Source organism: Cucurbitaria berberidis (assembly GCF_010015615.1).
Source record: "Cucurbitaria berberidis CBS 394.84 unplaced genomic scaffold K460scaffold_3, whole genome shotgun sequence".
Classification (NCBI taxonomy): domain Eukaryota; kingdom Fungi; phylum Ascomycota; class Dothideomycetes; order Pleosporales; family Cucurbitariaceae; genus Cucurbitaria; species Cucurbitaria berberidis.
Window position 1 is genome coordinate 3,930,831 of NW_024468937.1, and position 13,585 is coordinate 3,944,415.

The 13,585-nt window shown below is 53.4% G+C and overlaps 7 protein-coding genes across 7 annotated transcripts; 2 read left to right on the forward strand and 5 right to left on the reverse strand.

Moving 5' to 3' along the window:
• Positions 1 to 250: 250 nt before the first annotated feature.
• On the reverse strand, positions 251 to 1,612 carry K460DRAFT_286341 (uncharacterized protein; the record flags this gene model as incomplete). Its single annotated transcript, XM_040928877.1, has 1 exon — positions 251 to 1,612. One exon carries the CDS (start codon positions 1,610 to 1,612, stop codon positions 251 to 253), a length of 1,362 nt encoding a protein of 453 aa, XP_040788518.1.
• Positions 1,613 to 1,641: 29 nt separating this feature from the next.
• Positions 1,642 to 2,172, reverse strand: K460DRAFT_284200 (prenylated rab acceptor 1; the record flags this gene model as incomplete). The annotated part of the gene is made up of 1 exon (XM_040928717.1): positions 1,642 to 2,172. The coding sequence occupies one exon, from the start codon at positions 2,170 to 2,172 to the stop codon at positions 1,642 to 1,644; it is 531 nt and encodes a 176-aa protein (XP_040788519.1).
• Positions 2,173 to 2,896: 724 nt separating this feature from the next.
• On the forward strand, positions 2,897 to 4,298 carry K460DRAFT_284725 (DnaJ domain protein; the record flags this gene model as incomplete). Its single annotated transcript, XM_040928763.1, has 3 exons — positions 2,897 to 2,969; positions 3,107 to 4,014; positions 4,068 to 4,298. 3 exons carry the CDS (start codon positions 2,897 to 2,899, stop codon positions 4,296 to 4,298), a joined length of 1,212 nt encoding a protein of 403 aa, XP_040788520.1.
• A 1,096-nt stretch (positions 4,299 to 5,394) lies between these two features.
• K460DRAFT_282724 (uncharacterized protein) lies at positions 5,395 to 6,621 on the reverse strand (the record flags this gene model as incomplete). The annotated part of the gene is made up of 2 exons (XM_040928591.1): positions 5,395 to 6,314; positions 6,387 to 6,621. 2 exons carry the CDS (start codon positions 6,619 to 6,621, stop codon positions 5,395 to 5,397), a joined length of 1,155 nt encoding a protein of 384 aa, XP_040788521.1.
• Positions 6,622 to 7,280: 659 nt separating this feature from the next.
• K460DRAFT_312939 (rRNA-processing protein-like protein FCF1) lies at positions 7,281 to 8,361 on the forward strand. Its single transcript, XM_040930234.1, has 5 exons — positions 7,281 to 7,344; positions 7,394 to 7,412; positions 7,471 to 7,542; positions 7,627 to 7,964; positions 8,018 to 8,361. The coding sequence occupies exons 1-5, from the start codon at positions 7,293 to 7,295 to the stop codon at positions 8,125 to 8,127; spliced, it is 591 nt and encodes a 196-aa protein (XP_040788522.1). The 5' UTR covers positions 7,281 to 7,292; the 3' UTR covers positions 8,128 to 8,361.
• A 55-nt stretch (positions 8,362 to 8,416) lies between these two features.
• On the reverse strand, positions 8,417 to 11,512 carry K460DRAFT_386349 (uncharacterized protein). Its single transcript, XM_040935584.1, has 3 exons — positions 11,068 to 11,512; positions 10,600 to 10,856; positions 8,417 to 10,420 (listed from the first exon to the last, which is right to left on the reverse strand). The coding sequence occupies exons 1-3, from the start codon at positions 11,263 to 11,265 to the stop codon at positions 8,635 to 8,637; spliced, it is 2,241 nt and encodes a 746-aa protein (XP_040788523.1). The 5' UTR covers positions 11,266 to 11,512; the 3' UTR covers positions 8,417 to 8,634.
• Positions 11,513 to 12,551: 1,039 nt separating this feature from the next.
• On the reverse strand, positions 12,552 to 13,558 carry K460DRAFT_406189 (Fe superoxide dismutase-like protein; the record flags this gene model as incomplete). The annotated part of the gene is made up of 3 exons (XM_040936926.1): positions 12,552 to 13,207; positions 13,269 to 13,434; positions 13,496 to 13,558. 3 exons carry the CDS (start codon positions 13,556 to 13,558, stop codon positions 12,552 to 12,554), a joined length of 885 nt encoding a protein of 294 aa, XP_040788524.1.
• Between the last annotated feature and the right edge of the window lie 27 nt (positions 13,559 to 13,585).

The following is a 13,585-nucleotide window of genomic DNA, read 5'->3' on the forward strand; positions in this document are numbered from 1 at the left end:
TAGGTGATTCAAGAAGCTATTTCCAATAGAAAAAAAGAGCAATGAATTCGAGGCTACTAAGCACCATAGGTGCACCTATATATGATGTTCTTCCAACGCGCCGATGTGCCCCATGTAATGGCAACGAGGAAACCCTAGAAGAGACGAAGAATGCGATAGTTAAAAATGATGTACGTGAGAACAACACAGACGCAGAAGCAAACACAAGTGTCCTCCCTTTGACACGAACAGAACACAGTGCGGAAGTGCATTAGACTTTCTTCTTAGTTCGTCCACCCTTTCGTCTCCTCTCGCCATCTTTCGCATTTCCAATGGCTTTGGCAGCTCCCTGATCATCACCCAAAGCACTCACCACCGTCCTAGAGCCAGACGCCTGCGTAGTGAGAGCGGGATCAAAATAGCTACCTTGAACACCTGTTGCGGGTGCTGTACGCTGAAGCGGTACTGGCGAAGGTGCAGGAACTGGAACGCGGCGTGGCATTACCGTGTAGCTAGCCTCGGAAAGGCCTGAGCTCACTCTACGTGCGTACTGAGATTGAGGCGAAGGTGGTGAAGAGGAGGGTGGACTGAAGGCATGGTACTGGTAGGGCTCGATGGGGAAAGGCACGACGCCAGCCGATTGTATGGACGATGAGCGAGCGCCGCTCATGGGCGGAAACTCTTGTCTTTGCATAGGTTGCCGAGAGGCCGTGTGCCGCCCTTGCCGCGGAGGTGTTGCAGGTCGGTAGCTATGCTCGGAGCCCGGGAACGCCCCTAGCACTTCTCTTGGGGGAGTAGCACGCGGTGGAGTCGGGGTTTGAGAAGCGGAACGAGATGTCGGGCGAGGAGCAGGCCCTGCATCGCGGACAAGATTACCCTGGTAGGCATTGATCGGTGCATATATTGGCTGTCCCTCCGGGCCGGGCACAACAAAGCCTGGCGGTCCTAGACTTGATGGGCTCGACATGGGAGAAGTCCGCTTACGCCCAGAGGGTTTCTCTTTCTTGGGTTTAGAGGCAAAAAGCGAGGTTCGCGGCTGACTTTTCTTTGACCTGGAACTGCCCGAGGCGGGGTTTCCAGATTTGCTTGTCGTGACAACGCTCGCAGCATCGTTGACTACCAAAGGACTGGAGGGTCGAGGCCTTGGTTGAGGGCGGCCTGCTGGCGCCCTCGCACCGTAAAGTTTCGCTTGGTAGGCTTCGACCTCGTCTGGATTCAACTGAACATCTGCATGGCCAGCCGCTCTCGCTACTCTGATCTTGTCGAGAACACGTCGAAACAGCATCTCTTCATACTCGGCGTGGGTCATGCTCTCGCCCGTGTCGTCGTAATATCCCTCGTCCTCTTCGTCATCCTCATCCTCTTCCTGGTAACCATAATTTGGCGCGTATGCCGTCTCATCGAAGGTTGTTGCTCTCCTTTCCCATGCTTTTATGTCCATGTCACTAAAGTACAGTTCATCCGGGTTGGCATTGTTGCTGCTGGAAACCTGTTGAAATCCACGATCTAATAAAACGCCGTTCTTTTCGTCATCCGTGTCAAGTTCCTGGAACCTATGCACGTCGTCCTCCACCCCCTCAAAGTATCTCCCCACACCTGTAGCAGCCCCTGGTGGTCTTCCCCAACGGGGCATAGAAGTGTAAGGAGTTCGCGGCCGACCACCTAGACCGCCTCCTCGGAAAAAGCTGACTCAATCGGTTTGTCCATGAATGCGGCATGGCCCAAGATGGTGACACCGGAGGCACCGATGAGCCAGAGAATAGTAGTGAAGGGAGAAGCCCACAGGCCAACAGGAATGGCAATGACAAAGAGCGTCGTGTAGAGCTGAGAGGTAGATGCGCGCCAGCTGCCGATTTGCAGATCGTTACCCTGGAGCTTGCCGATTCCGAACATGCCACCGAAAACAAAGCAAATGTCGAAGAGCAGCACCAGGTTGGTGAGCAGGCTGTAGATGCTCAGCATGACGAAGACGGCGGCATAGTTGCTCGAGAAGTAGCCCAAGTTGTAGTTGACTCTGCTCTGCACCTCGCTGAAGTTGGCAGGCTTGGAGACGCGCTTGACATCGAGGAACTCGGAGATGGGTTTGAGGTTGGCGAATCGCGAGGAGACGGAGGTTGAGCGCAGCCCGTCGAAGCGGCCAGAGAGGTTCATTCTGGACGTCAGAGCGTCGATAGGGATGCTGAAGCGCGACATGATGGGTGAGACGTGGGTGGCGGGATGAGTAGGCTGCTGAGGTTCGTTGGACGGGAGAAAAGGTTGCTGTTGAGCTTCGAGATCTGTGTGCGAGGAGGCCATTGTCAGCTGCTGCTAGTGATTGGTGAAGAAGGGTAGAGCTGCGGAGATGTGTCCTCGAGGCAGAACAACGACGCCGACTTTATGAACAATGGATGCCTTACCGGGTGCGCAAGAGTCGCGGGAGGATGATGGGGCTGACGCGGCCAAAGAAGTATCAGACGGAGAGTGGGTAAGTGAAGGGTGAGGGTGCGTGTCGTGGTTGTTCTAAGAAGGGAACTTTTGCTGAGTGGCCCCTGCCGCGAATCTCTCCCAACTCAGGGTTAAAGCACGGGCGGCTCTTGCCTCGCTCCTGCGCCACAAAGCGCTCCGTCAGCCTCACCTGGGCGCCACTCACATGCCGGGGCTCCAAAGGACACCTTCCATGTTACGTTTCGAGCGAGCCGTGAGAGATTGGATTTTGGATTGCGGAGAGGAACAAGTCCGGGAGAACTGCTCTCTTTATTCCCCCCCCCCAAGCAAGCTCGCACGCAACACTTGTGCGCCATCCTGTGCTAGCTAAGGCCGATTGGGCCACGTTCGGTGTCTGGAGCGTTTCACCGCACTGCTAACTAACATCTGGCCTGCAGCATTCCTATCCACGTAGCACACCGACTTCTCAGGCACCTTCGCCAACACGCCAGCCATGAAGTCCCACGCACTTCTCGCACTGGTCTTGTGCGTCTTTGCAGCTGTCGCCGCTGCCTGGAGCAAAGAGGGTGCGTAATCCCTCCTGCATCCCATCCAATTGCCTGGTTGCGGAACAGTATGCCACATATTTTCCCAGCCATGCCCCCCTCCCCACATAGATGCATCCAGCTAGGGCTGCGAGCTTAGCTGACGCCTGACTGTGCAGACCACGAAATCTTCCGCCTCCGCGACGAGGTTGCCGCAGCCGACGGGGCCAATGTCACCTTCTACAACCTCCTTGGCGTGAAGCCCGGCGCGTCGCAAGACGAATTGACCAAAGCCTACCGCAAGAAGTCTCGGGAGCTTCACCCAGACAAGGCGCGCCAGGCTTTCGTTGCCAACTATGCCAAAACCCACAACAAGAAGGGAAAGACGCCAGGTGTCAAAGTCAGCAAGGGGCCGTCCAAGAAGGAGATCGATGCGCACTTGAAAAAGGTCACCGCTGGCTACCAGCGACTCTCCGTCGTTGCGAACATCCTTAAGGGCCCCGAACGCGAGCGCTACGACCACTTCCTGAGGAATGGATTCCCCGCATGGAAGGGCACCGGCTACTACTATGAACGCTTCCGTCCTGGACTCGGCGCCGTCTTGTTTGGCCTCCTGGTTGTCATGGGTGGAGGCATGCACTACTTTGCACTGCTCGTGGGCTGGAGACGACGAAGGGAATTTGTAGAGAGGTACATCCGACATGCTCGCAAGACCGCTTGGGGCGATGAGACCGCTATTCAGGGTATCCCAGGCGTTGACGAGGCCGCCGCACCTGTGAACTCCCAACAGTGGGAAAACGATTCCCCAGAGGGAGAGGATACCCCAGACGAGCAGGTTCCCAGGAACCGCCGCGAGAAGCGCGCCATGGACAAGGAGAACCGCAAGGGAAAGAAGGTGCAGGCTGCTAGGAAGGCTCGAGTTAGTGGCATCAGCACGCCTGTTGATGCTGAAATCATCTCTGGACCCCAGGGAGCCAAGAAGCGCATCGTGGCAGAAAACGGCAAGGTCCTGATTGTCGATTCCGTTGGCAATGTCTTCTTGGAAGAGGAGACCGAAGACGGCATGAAAGGAGAGTTCCTGCTCGACGTGAGTTACCCAGCCTTTTGAGAAACAAGATCAGAAGCTAACACTTTAACCAGCCCGATGAGGAACACAAGCCCACCATCTTCGACACGCTCCTGTTCAAACTCCCTAAATTCGCCTACAACCAGTCTGTTGGTCGCGTCCTGGGCAAGAAGGAGCTCCTCGACGAGCCCCTCCTGGAAACCTCTGATCTCCCCGAAGACGAAGCTGCTATCCAGTCTGCCACCGCATCCAACCTCAACGGCGAGGCACGGAAGCGAAAGGCCAGAGCTAGGAACATCAGGTGATCGATGGTCGGCATTTGCTGTTCAGCTTTCAGATACTCGGTGAGAACTGAGGGTTTTGTAGAGAAGCATGGTAGACAAAAAGTGACTTTGCTCTGGAAGCATGTGTAAGATACAAGTACAGAATAGACATCCAAAAGCAAGCAACGCATACACGCGGCGTTTAGCGCCGCACGTTCAACCTGCTGCAAATTACTTCCTTCTCCGTCCACATTCAAAGTATAGCGCTGCGATACGTTGAATCTAAAAGCCTTGTCGTTGCACTAAGCTTCAACAATGACTATCCTCAAAAGTCAACCAACTTAGCTATTTAAAAATCCCTCCGCTGAGCGCTCTGAGAAGAACAAGATAAATGGAGGAGAACTCGACCTCATTGTACAACAAACAATACAACGATTTATTTGCATCTTAGTCTGCCCTCCCGCCGAGACTAGCTAGCTCATGCATTTCATATACAAAAGTGCTCTCAGTAGTCCCCTGCTAAAATACAACATGCAATGCTTGATGCTGTACAAACAAACAAAGCAAAGCGAAACAAAACAACCCCCTGACCCAATCGAGCGAAATCGAAGCGCCATTGAAAACGCCCTTTCGTGACAGAAACCAGACGAAAAAACAATGCTAAATAGTAAATAAACGAGAGCAAAACAGACAACGACAACTGCGCAGAGTTTCAGATCAAAAGCTGTGAGGGGGGAGGAGGGGAAGCTGTTGTTGTGAAGTTCGGTACCGAGTACCGGTAACACTGCATAACATGGACGAAAACACCATGCATGAACTCCCCCGGGCACAGTGCGTGCAGGGTACCAGCTCAACAGAAAGGTATCAGTGCGTAGCGCAGATGTAACCAAAACAAAGGGTGGGGAGGTATCTCGCGACCACGTACGTACAACTCCACTTCTCTTTCCTGTTCCCCAATCTCAGTCTCACTCGTCCACTTTTCCTACCGCAGCACGATGCTCCTTACTCGCCAACGACGACGCATACGACACGGAATGAAACGATACACCTCCGACGTACTCTTGACGAGATCTCCAAGACTCGACATTCCTCGCTGTTTCACGGGCGGCGGCGGCGGCGGCTGTTGCTCAAGGTCTTTCTAGTACCTTTCCCTCGGTCCGTTACCGTGGTTTTCAAAAAGATCTTCGAGATAGGCACTCGGTGCGCGGCCACCCGGTACAGCCGTCCCCCCAGGTGTGTTGAGGGACAGTTGGCTCGGGTTGTCGTTCCCATGGCCTTGGTTGTAGTGCGAAATGCCGTCGCGGGATGGCGGGGCACGGCTATAATTGCCACGGGAGGGTGGCAGAGATGGCGAGTCTTGGTCTGAAAGGCCAGATCGTGCGCTCATGCGGTTTCCGGGTGTTGCTAAAGAGTTGGCTGACAGGTTCTGTCCATACCCGCCGACCTGGGTCATCGGAGATCCGGAAGCAGGTGCTGCGTTGCCCGTTGCGTAGTAGCCCGCAGGAAGATAATTTGACGAGCGATTCGCGATTGAGTCTCGAAGACCAGTCGCGCCGCCTGCTGTGGGTGAAAAGAACAAGGAAGACTGCGAGCGGGCAGGCGCAGCGCCGCCAGGGGCTTGTGAGTATCCCCTTGACTTCTTGGAGGTTCCGATAGGAGCAGCAGCGAGGTGGTCTAGGGACAAGTTCGAGTGCCCGCCTACGACGTTGTACATGCCGCGCTTCTTTCCGGGCACGGCGGACATGGATTTGATGTCAGCTAGGTTCTGCGCCATAGCAGCGCGCTTGACGGAGCGGTGCAGCGACCAGGCGACCATGCCGCGCCATGCGAGCACACAGGCGCCAAAGAAAGCGAGGATAGCACCGACGCAAATGAAGACGGTTCCATCGGGAAGATTCGACTTGTGCATAAACGGGGCTCCACCGGTATATGGGACTTTCTGGTCTGGCACACCGACACCGGCAAGCGTGGGGAGGCCTGAAAGACGGAAGCCCCCTTGGGTGACTGTAGGGAAGATACTGTTCGTCGGCCTGTTAGCGCCAGACGTTGCTGGTGCATCTGACGACTTGGCCTCATCCGTCTTCTTGGGGTCATCGTTCTTCACTGACGTCTGGTCTGGTTGTCGATCACTCGACTGTTGTGATTGTCTAGCATTCGTCTCTTGTGCTCGGTCGGATGTTCTGGCTGCCGCGCTGGTCTTCTCGCCTTGTCCGTCGGGTTGGGAAAGAGAGGCGAGGTTTGGCAGGTTATTGTTGTTATTATTGTTGTTCTGGTTATTATTATTGTTATTGTTGTTGTTGTTCTGTGCGAGGACTGAGGGAGCGACGACGAGCAGCAAGCCCACGAGGCCTACTGAGGGTCGCATTGCGAAAACGAAGGGCGGCAGGTGAAGGTCGTGGTCGTGACAGCGGAAGAGGGAGCGGTTTAGGGGACGAGCGGCTTTAGGCTGTGCCTTTCGGTGTCTCAGGAGTCGGTGGCTAAAGGAACCCGGTGTAGAACGAAGATGTCGCTGCGTCGCAAGGGCTACCGACTGGGCGAGGGAGTGCTGAAACGAATGGCAGGTGAAGGATGGGTGGAGAAAGGGTCTGCGTGTGCAACGGAGTTGGGTGGGTGAAGACGGGGCTGCAGGGGCGGAGTGTCGAGGACCCGCTGGGCAACCGAGTTTGAGCGATCGGAATGTGCCTTGCGTGATCAAAGAAGTCCTGGATGAATAGCAATGCGAGTAACTGGCACCCAAAAAAGAAGGGTTGCGCGCTGTGCTTGTGTCGCTGTTGTGCTAGTTCCCAGGATGCTTTGCAGAAAAAAACTGCAGTCAACACGCTCCCAGGTTGTCAGAAAGTGACCCTGCATCCAATGCTGCTGCTGCTATTTCGGGACCTGCGCAGGCACGAGGCGTCGCCGTTAGCCTGGCTCTTGGCGTCGGTCGCTCCTTCCCATCTTGCCGACAAGTCGAAGTCTTGGCTTATCGATTAGCTCTCCAAAAAGTTCGAGTTGGTGAACCGACACCGCATCGAACACCAGCACGACGTCGCAACCATGGGTATCGCAAAGAGAACGCGTAAATTCGGGCAGGTGAAGAGGCTCATTGGTACGTATATTGCAAATGAGTGCATATTTTTTGGCGCTAACTCTTGCAGGCCAACGCGATGCCAGACTGTATGCGACAATGCGCCCCGCCTCCATCCCCAAGAGCTGCACTTACACAATGCTATAGGAAGAAGAACCAAATGGCAGGCGAAGTAGAAGCCAAGAAGAAAGAGGAAGAGAGCAAAGCGAAACGAGAAATGTACGTCGCCAACCGCCTCACCCACTGACCCATTCGAAACCTATACCCATACTCGAACGCATAGCAGAGCTAACACACAGGCAGCCCACAAGTCTCCTCAGCCCTCTTCTTCCAAGCCAACACCGCCCTCGGGCCCCCTTACTCCGTCCTCGTCGACACGAATTTCCTCTCGCACACGGTCCACGCCAAACTCGAGCTCGACAAGGCCCTCATGGACCTTCTATACGCCAAAGCCACGCCCATAATAACCACATGCGTCATGGCCGAGTTGGAGAAGCTCGGCCCAAAATACCGCATCGCGCTGCGGATAGCCAGAGACGAGCGCTGGGAGCGGCTCAAGTGCGATCACAAGGGCACGTATGCGGATGACTGCATCGTCGAGAGGGTCATGAAGCATCGGATTTACCTTGTTGCGACGAATGGTACGTCTTCCAACGGGATTTTTGTCTGGCATTATTTGCTGACCAATTCACAGATAGGGATTTGAAGCGGCGAATCAGGAAGATTCCCGGTGTGCCAATTGTGTCTGTTGCCAAGGGCAAGTACGTTATTGAGAGGCTGCCTGATGTGCCTGATAGTCGGTAGAAACTGCTTGGAAATTCGGGATTTTATACATAGCGAGGGCGTTTGGGGCCATGAGATATCGCATCGCTCATCGGGTGTTTGTCGAATATATTCAAAAGTCATGAAAAGTTGAAAGAAGCACTACGGAAATTACCAATCTTGCACAGATTAGGATGAAAATGCGCATCTAGTCTCCCAGTGCATTCAATGTATTTTGTTGTCTCCATATCAAACTACACGCGCTTATCTAAAGGCAACAGCATTCGTACCCTGTAGCGTGAAGAATTGGGTAACTGATCACAGGAATAATACCACTCAATCAAAGGTAGGATTGAAAGCTACAAACTAATACGTATGAGACATCTTAGAATATACAGTCTATCAGTAAAGACGTAAAGATGCCATGCTAGTCCATCTATCGTGTCTGAACATACTCATCAACAATACATTTTCGGTGCTCATAAACCATGTTCTCATCAATCCATCACTCATAAACAATACAACCCCCCACCACCCCACCTGTTCCTCCTAAAGTCCACTCAACCCATCCAACAGCGCAGTAAGGCCCCCAACCCCCATCAGCGCGCCAACAGCCTTACTAGTCCCATGACTCTTCTTCTTCTTGCCCGCAGCATGTCTATTCCTCGACTTGGACCTATGTCTCCGTGACCTTTCCCTGTCGCCGCTTTCCGAGTCCGACGTCGTCGTGTCGTCGTACTTTGATTTCGACGGGTTCGGGTTCGGGTTCGGGTGGAGGTACGATTGCCGCAATGGCGACGACTGTGGAACAGAATAACCCCCCGGATAAGGAGGAGGCTGGAGGTGCGGAGGCATTGAAGCATGATTGAGAGGTAGTGCACCGGGTGAGTAAGGGAATTGCGGGGAGTTGGGGTTCATGATTTGTGGTGAGTAGGGTCCGGCTTGGGGAGGATATACGCCCACCCGCGGAGATTGAGGGGGCCCTGGAAGTTGGGGCTGAGGCGTATATGGTCCTGGGGGCATTTGAATGTAGAGGTTTGGGGGTTGACCTAGTGCCTTTGGTGGGGCCAGCCCGGTCGGTCCTGGCATGGACATTGAACGGTCTAGTGATGGCGGTTGCAGGGGGTATAGCAGCGAGCTCGTCGAGCGCTCAAGCGGCGGATGGGTGTTCCGAGGAATTGGTGTCCGTTCGCGGTCAGGTGCTGGAGCCTTTAGCATATTGATTGGAGGTGCTCGTTGGAAAGACGATCGCCTGATCCGTGGCGGTGGAGTACGTGGTGCTGTTGTACGGTAAATCTCGACGGTTCGTTCAACAAGACGCTTGACTTGATCGAACTGTAGTGGCTTGTCGATGCAAAAGCACGTCTCTAGTTTAGTTCTCCTGCCATCCCTGCGGTCCTTTTGCACTTGTGTGACTCTGTATCCCGCTTCTTTGATAGCTTCTTTACACACCCAGCTAGCCATGATTTCTGTCCAGCTATTCCGCTCCATGAAGGCAATCGAAGGTAGTTGGTCAGTATTGGACCCAACTTGTTTGGCATCAATATACTTCCAGTAGTACTTTCGTGTACATAAAACCCAGGGTATTTCGAGGTCTAAATCATCATCCTCGTCCTTCGCTTCCATCGCGGCTGCGGCCTCAACAGGGAGACTGGATATGCTCGATCGTGGTGAGTCTGGAGAATACTGCCCGTTGGCCGGAAGACTATTACGGGAGGTTCTGGGCGAGGCAGCAGGCGACAAAGGCGCTTTCGGGCCATATTTCGATTCAGGTACCGGCATTGGGAGTGTAGTTGGGTCGGAGAACAACGGCTGAACAGTTTCTGTATCTTGTCTTTGAGAGAGCTTTGTGCCACTTCCTGCAAGTTTCGACCTATATCTCCGCTCCTCCTCCTCGCTATCAGATTCGACCATGGGCTGTTGGTTTTCCTGCTTTTGTTTTCGCTCATCTCGTTCTGCATCCTTGAGGCGAATTTCGAATTGGGGCAAGCTCGTCCACCTCTCTAGCAAGCGCTCTGATTGCGAAGAGGTGATACTGCATACTGCCTGTAGCCACTCAGTCTCGGAAGATGGTGATATGTCCAGGCTCGCGACGTAGTCGTCTTGAAATCGATGAAGACTAGCTGGAACAGGAGTGTTTTCGCGCTTCAAGGCTATTAGACTTTGAGAGCTATCTGCTTCCATTAACAAGCGGGCATCGGGCTGTGGTGCTTGATGATGGATTTTCAAAGTATACAGTATGGAAAGTTGCTGTTCCATAATGAGCGTTTCAAGCTGGGTTTTCTCGTTCGCTACAGCTCTTCCTGCCTGTTGTGGCGACACTGTCGGACGAAGCCTATCGCGCTGTTAGCCCCGGCTCTTCACGTGTTTTTCAACTTTGCTTCGTCGTACAATGGGGTGCAGTGTATGACAATTTGCGCGTGAACCTTAAATATGCCATTCCTAGCCTTGCACCAAGGTTCTTAAGATACTATGAATCCTTGGCTAGGGGAGGGCGTGAGGAGCTCGACTCACCTTGACCACATTATGCTTTGTGCTGTGTATAGTGTCTGGAGTAGTACAGCGAGAGTGGACCTCAGGGCTTGAAGATGAGCCGTGAGATAGTCCAGCCTTGCCGAAGCTGTGGCATCATGTCCCCGGTGGTCGCTTTGCCGGAAGCGAGCGCTATCCCTTCTGTTATCGTCTATATCACCTCGAGTCGAAGAAGCCGAATCGATCTCAGCCAAGATATTCTGGGACTGTTCAATTACGTCCTCCAAGGTTTCAGTAGCCTGTAGATCCGATCAGTAAACTGTACACAGAAGCAGACAACCCCCAGGTGGCGAAAATCCAGCTACTGGTGTTTGCTCTCGAGTCATTTTCTCTATTCGAGAATGTAACATTTATAGACCCAGTATTTTCACCCCTTGGTGAATATAGCCTTGCTTGATCAAGGCACCAAAGTATTGCGTACATTGCATTGTATCAAACAAACTGACGTACCTCATGAGATGGTAGGCGATCATCTTCCTTGATGATGGTTCCCACCTGTTTCAGTATCAAAGCGAACTCGTTGATCGCAGATGCAACCTTAACGAAGTCCCTTGCAACCTCCTGCGACTTGGCGGCGGCTCGATACAGCTCGAGCGCAAGATGGGAGCTCCTCGAAACCAAAGGCAATATCTCCGCAAGCACCGCCATCTTTCCTGTTGATCAACTTAGACAATGTAGGTGAGAAGGAATCAAAGTGGAGATAGTCAAGAAAATATCCATACTCTGAAACGCTCATGTGCGTTGCTCGCTACCTTGTGAGGTCATTTAGCATGGAGTTTATGCAGGGTGTTGACCGGGACTCTCAATGCGGAGAATAAGGTCGCCGACGATTGGCCCGAGGGCTGAGGCAAAGGCGACGACCTGCATGCAGGAAAGCGAAAATGTTGAACCGAAGTAGTTCGTACGGCAGGCTCGGCAAATGATGTACGCACGCCGCAGATGTGAGTGGGGCTGTGCTGCTTCTCTATATTGCCTTTGCTTTGGCGTAATGCTCGGTGGCCCAATTCTGACACCGTAAGCGTTGTTTGCGACTATCAAGTTGAAGTCACAAATGCGCTGAAGCCACTCAATCTGCTCTGTGTCACTGAGAACCCAGATCCTATCGAGCGACGTATAGATCCAGGGTGAAGCATAGCGCTCGTGAACTAGCAAAGCGCCAATGATGTGGCACAGCTGAGGCCAGGTATACGAACGCACTTGGCCACCTGATGACTTTATTGAGGCTCAAGCTGACGAGTCGACGAGTCGCTAGTGAGGTAAGGAAAATGTGCCTTCAGCCCTGTACCATGTTCGCGTGGATCAACCTTGTGATGAAGTGAGGTTCCGGTCAAAACCTGAGATGTAGCCGCACATTCGAAGCACCTGCTCGTGGGCGGTCTGTGATGGTGCACCACGGCCCAGAGCATGTCTCATAATCGCGCCAGTTCGGAATTTTGATAGCTACGGGCAAGTCGAGAAGGTGGCGTGGAGTGGATGTGCCGTAGTCATGAAAGGCGTCTCTGCGCTGACCAGATGGTATCGACATAAGGCGTGCTGTGAGAACGAACCCTCGTGAAGATATACGTGAGACGTGAGGCAGCCTCGAAACTTTCTGTACTATACACCACTGGTTATTCGAATCTTACTGTGGTAGTGTGTGTGAGGCAACAAAATATTCAATGTGTTTGAAGTCCGGCTGCCAAGACCAGACAGCAGTAAGCTTTGGCAACGACTACCCACAGACCAACTTAGAAAGTACATCTATACTCAAGCATAGCGGTTCCTTGATTGCAACGATGGTATATAGCAAATTTCATGGAGAGAAAGGCGTCATCTAAAAGTCTGTTATACATAACGAACCATGGACAAATGTGCCAACACCATTCAATGCAATCCTGGTTGGTCCCACATTTGATATACACATATCTTTACATGGAGTGTCCAGTGCTACAGTTCTACTCGTAATGAAACTGCCTCGACCCTTGACTCTTTCTCGGCGACAGTGTCGTGTTTTGCCTAACCATGTCCCAATCAATCTTATCCCACCACGCCTCTAAGAACTGCCTCTTGCCCTTGACCCCATAGTCGTGTAGCCATACATGCTGCCATGTATTCACACATAACAGCGGCACTACATCTACACCTCCTAATGGCTTCTTTGGGCCATTGCTCTGCTTCGCCGCCGCACCAAATGTACCGACCTTGTTCAGCGCTTGGTACGAGTCGGTATTGTGCGTGTTCAAATCATGCGCTTGCCGCCTGTAATGTGCGCCAGACAGCGGTGAGCCGGCGAGATAGGTAGGCAGGATGCGCAGACCGCCAACGTGTGTGTCGTCGGTTTGCACCAGCCAGACGAAGCCCGGGCCGAACATGGCTTCTGCGGTTGCGAGGAATGTCTCGCGCAGGGTGTCCTTGGAGGAGAAGTCCTGCTTTATCTGCATCTCGAGATCGGATGATGGCCGCGATTGCACGTCAGGGCTTGTGTTGATGCCGCGGAAGAAGAAGTGGTTGTTGAAGGCCATGCTGGCGATGTTGAAGGCGTAGGCTTTGGTCGGTTCGCGGGCGAATTCTATGACGAGCGACTTGGTGTCTTGGTTCTCGAATTGGGTGCCTGCATAGCGTCAGTCAGTGTCCGTTGGCGCTCCTGGCTCAATTGGACGTGGGCGCTGTACCGGCTGTCGACTCGTTGAGCTCATCGATCATGTGCTGTTGGTAGTCGGTATAGGCGACCTTGAAGCCCTTTGGCGTGAGCAGGCCCGGTATGCCTCTCTGCTGCAGATCGACATGATTCGCAAGCGTCGGGACGGTGTAGATGCTGCGGGCGAAAGACGGTATCCTCTGCGGCCAGCGTCAGTCTCCCAATCGTCCCATGCTAAGACCACCACTCAGGCCGACATACACTCGAAGCCGCCGCTGTCGACTGGAAAGCGCTCGGCCGCCGGGCCAGACCGCGTATTATCATCATGTGGTGCGAAGGCGCAAGTGGGAA

Coding starts and splice junctions, on each gene's coding strand:
- K460DRAFT_386349 (XM_040935584.1), bottom strand. CDS start 11,265: ATGGCGGTGCTTGCGGAGATATTGCCTTTGGTTTCGAGGAGCTCCCAT. Junction 10,857..11,067: donor ATCGCCTACCATCTCATGAG/GTACGTCAGTTT, acceptor TCGGATCTACAG/GCTACTGAAACCTTGGAGGA. Junction 10,421..10,599: donor CAAAGCATAATGTGGTCAAG/GTGAGTCGAGCT, acceptor ACAGCGCGATAG/GCTTCGTCCGACAGTGTCGC.
- K460DRAFT_312939 (XM_040930234.1), top strand. CDS start 7,293: ATGGGTATCGCAAAGAGAACGCGTAAATTCGGGCAGGTGAAGAGGCTC. Junction 7,543..7,626: donor AGCAAAGCGAAACGAGAAAT/GTACGTCGCCAA, acceptor ACACACAGGCAG/CCCACAAGTCTCCTCAGCCC. Junction 7,965..8,017: donor TTACCTTGTTGCGACGAATG/GTACGTCTTCCA, acceptor ACCAATTCACAG/ATAGGGATTTGAAGCGGCGA.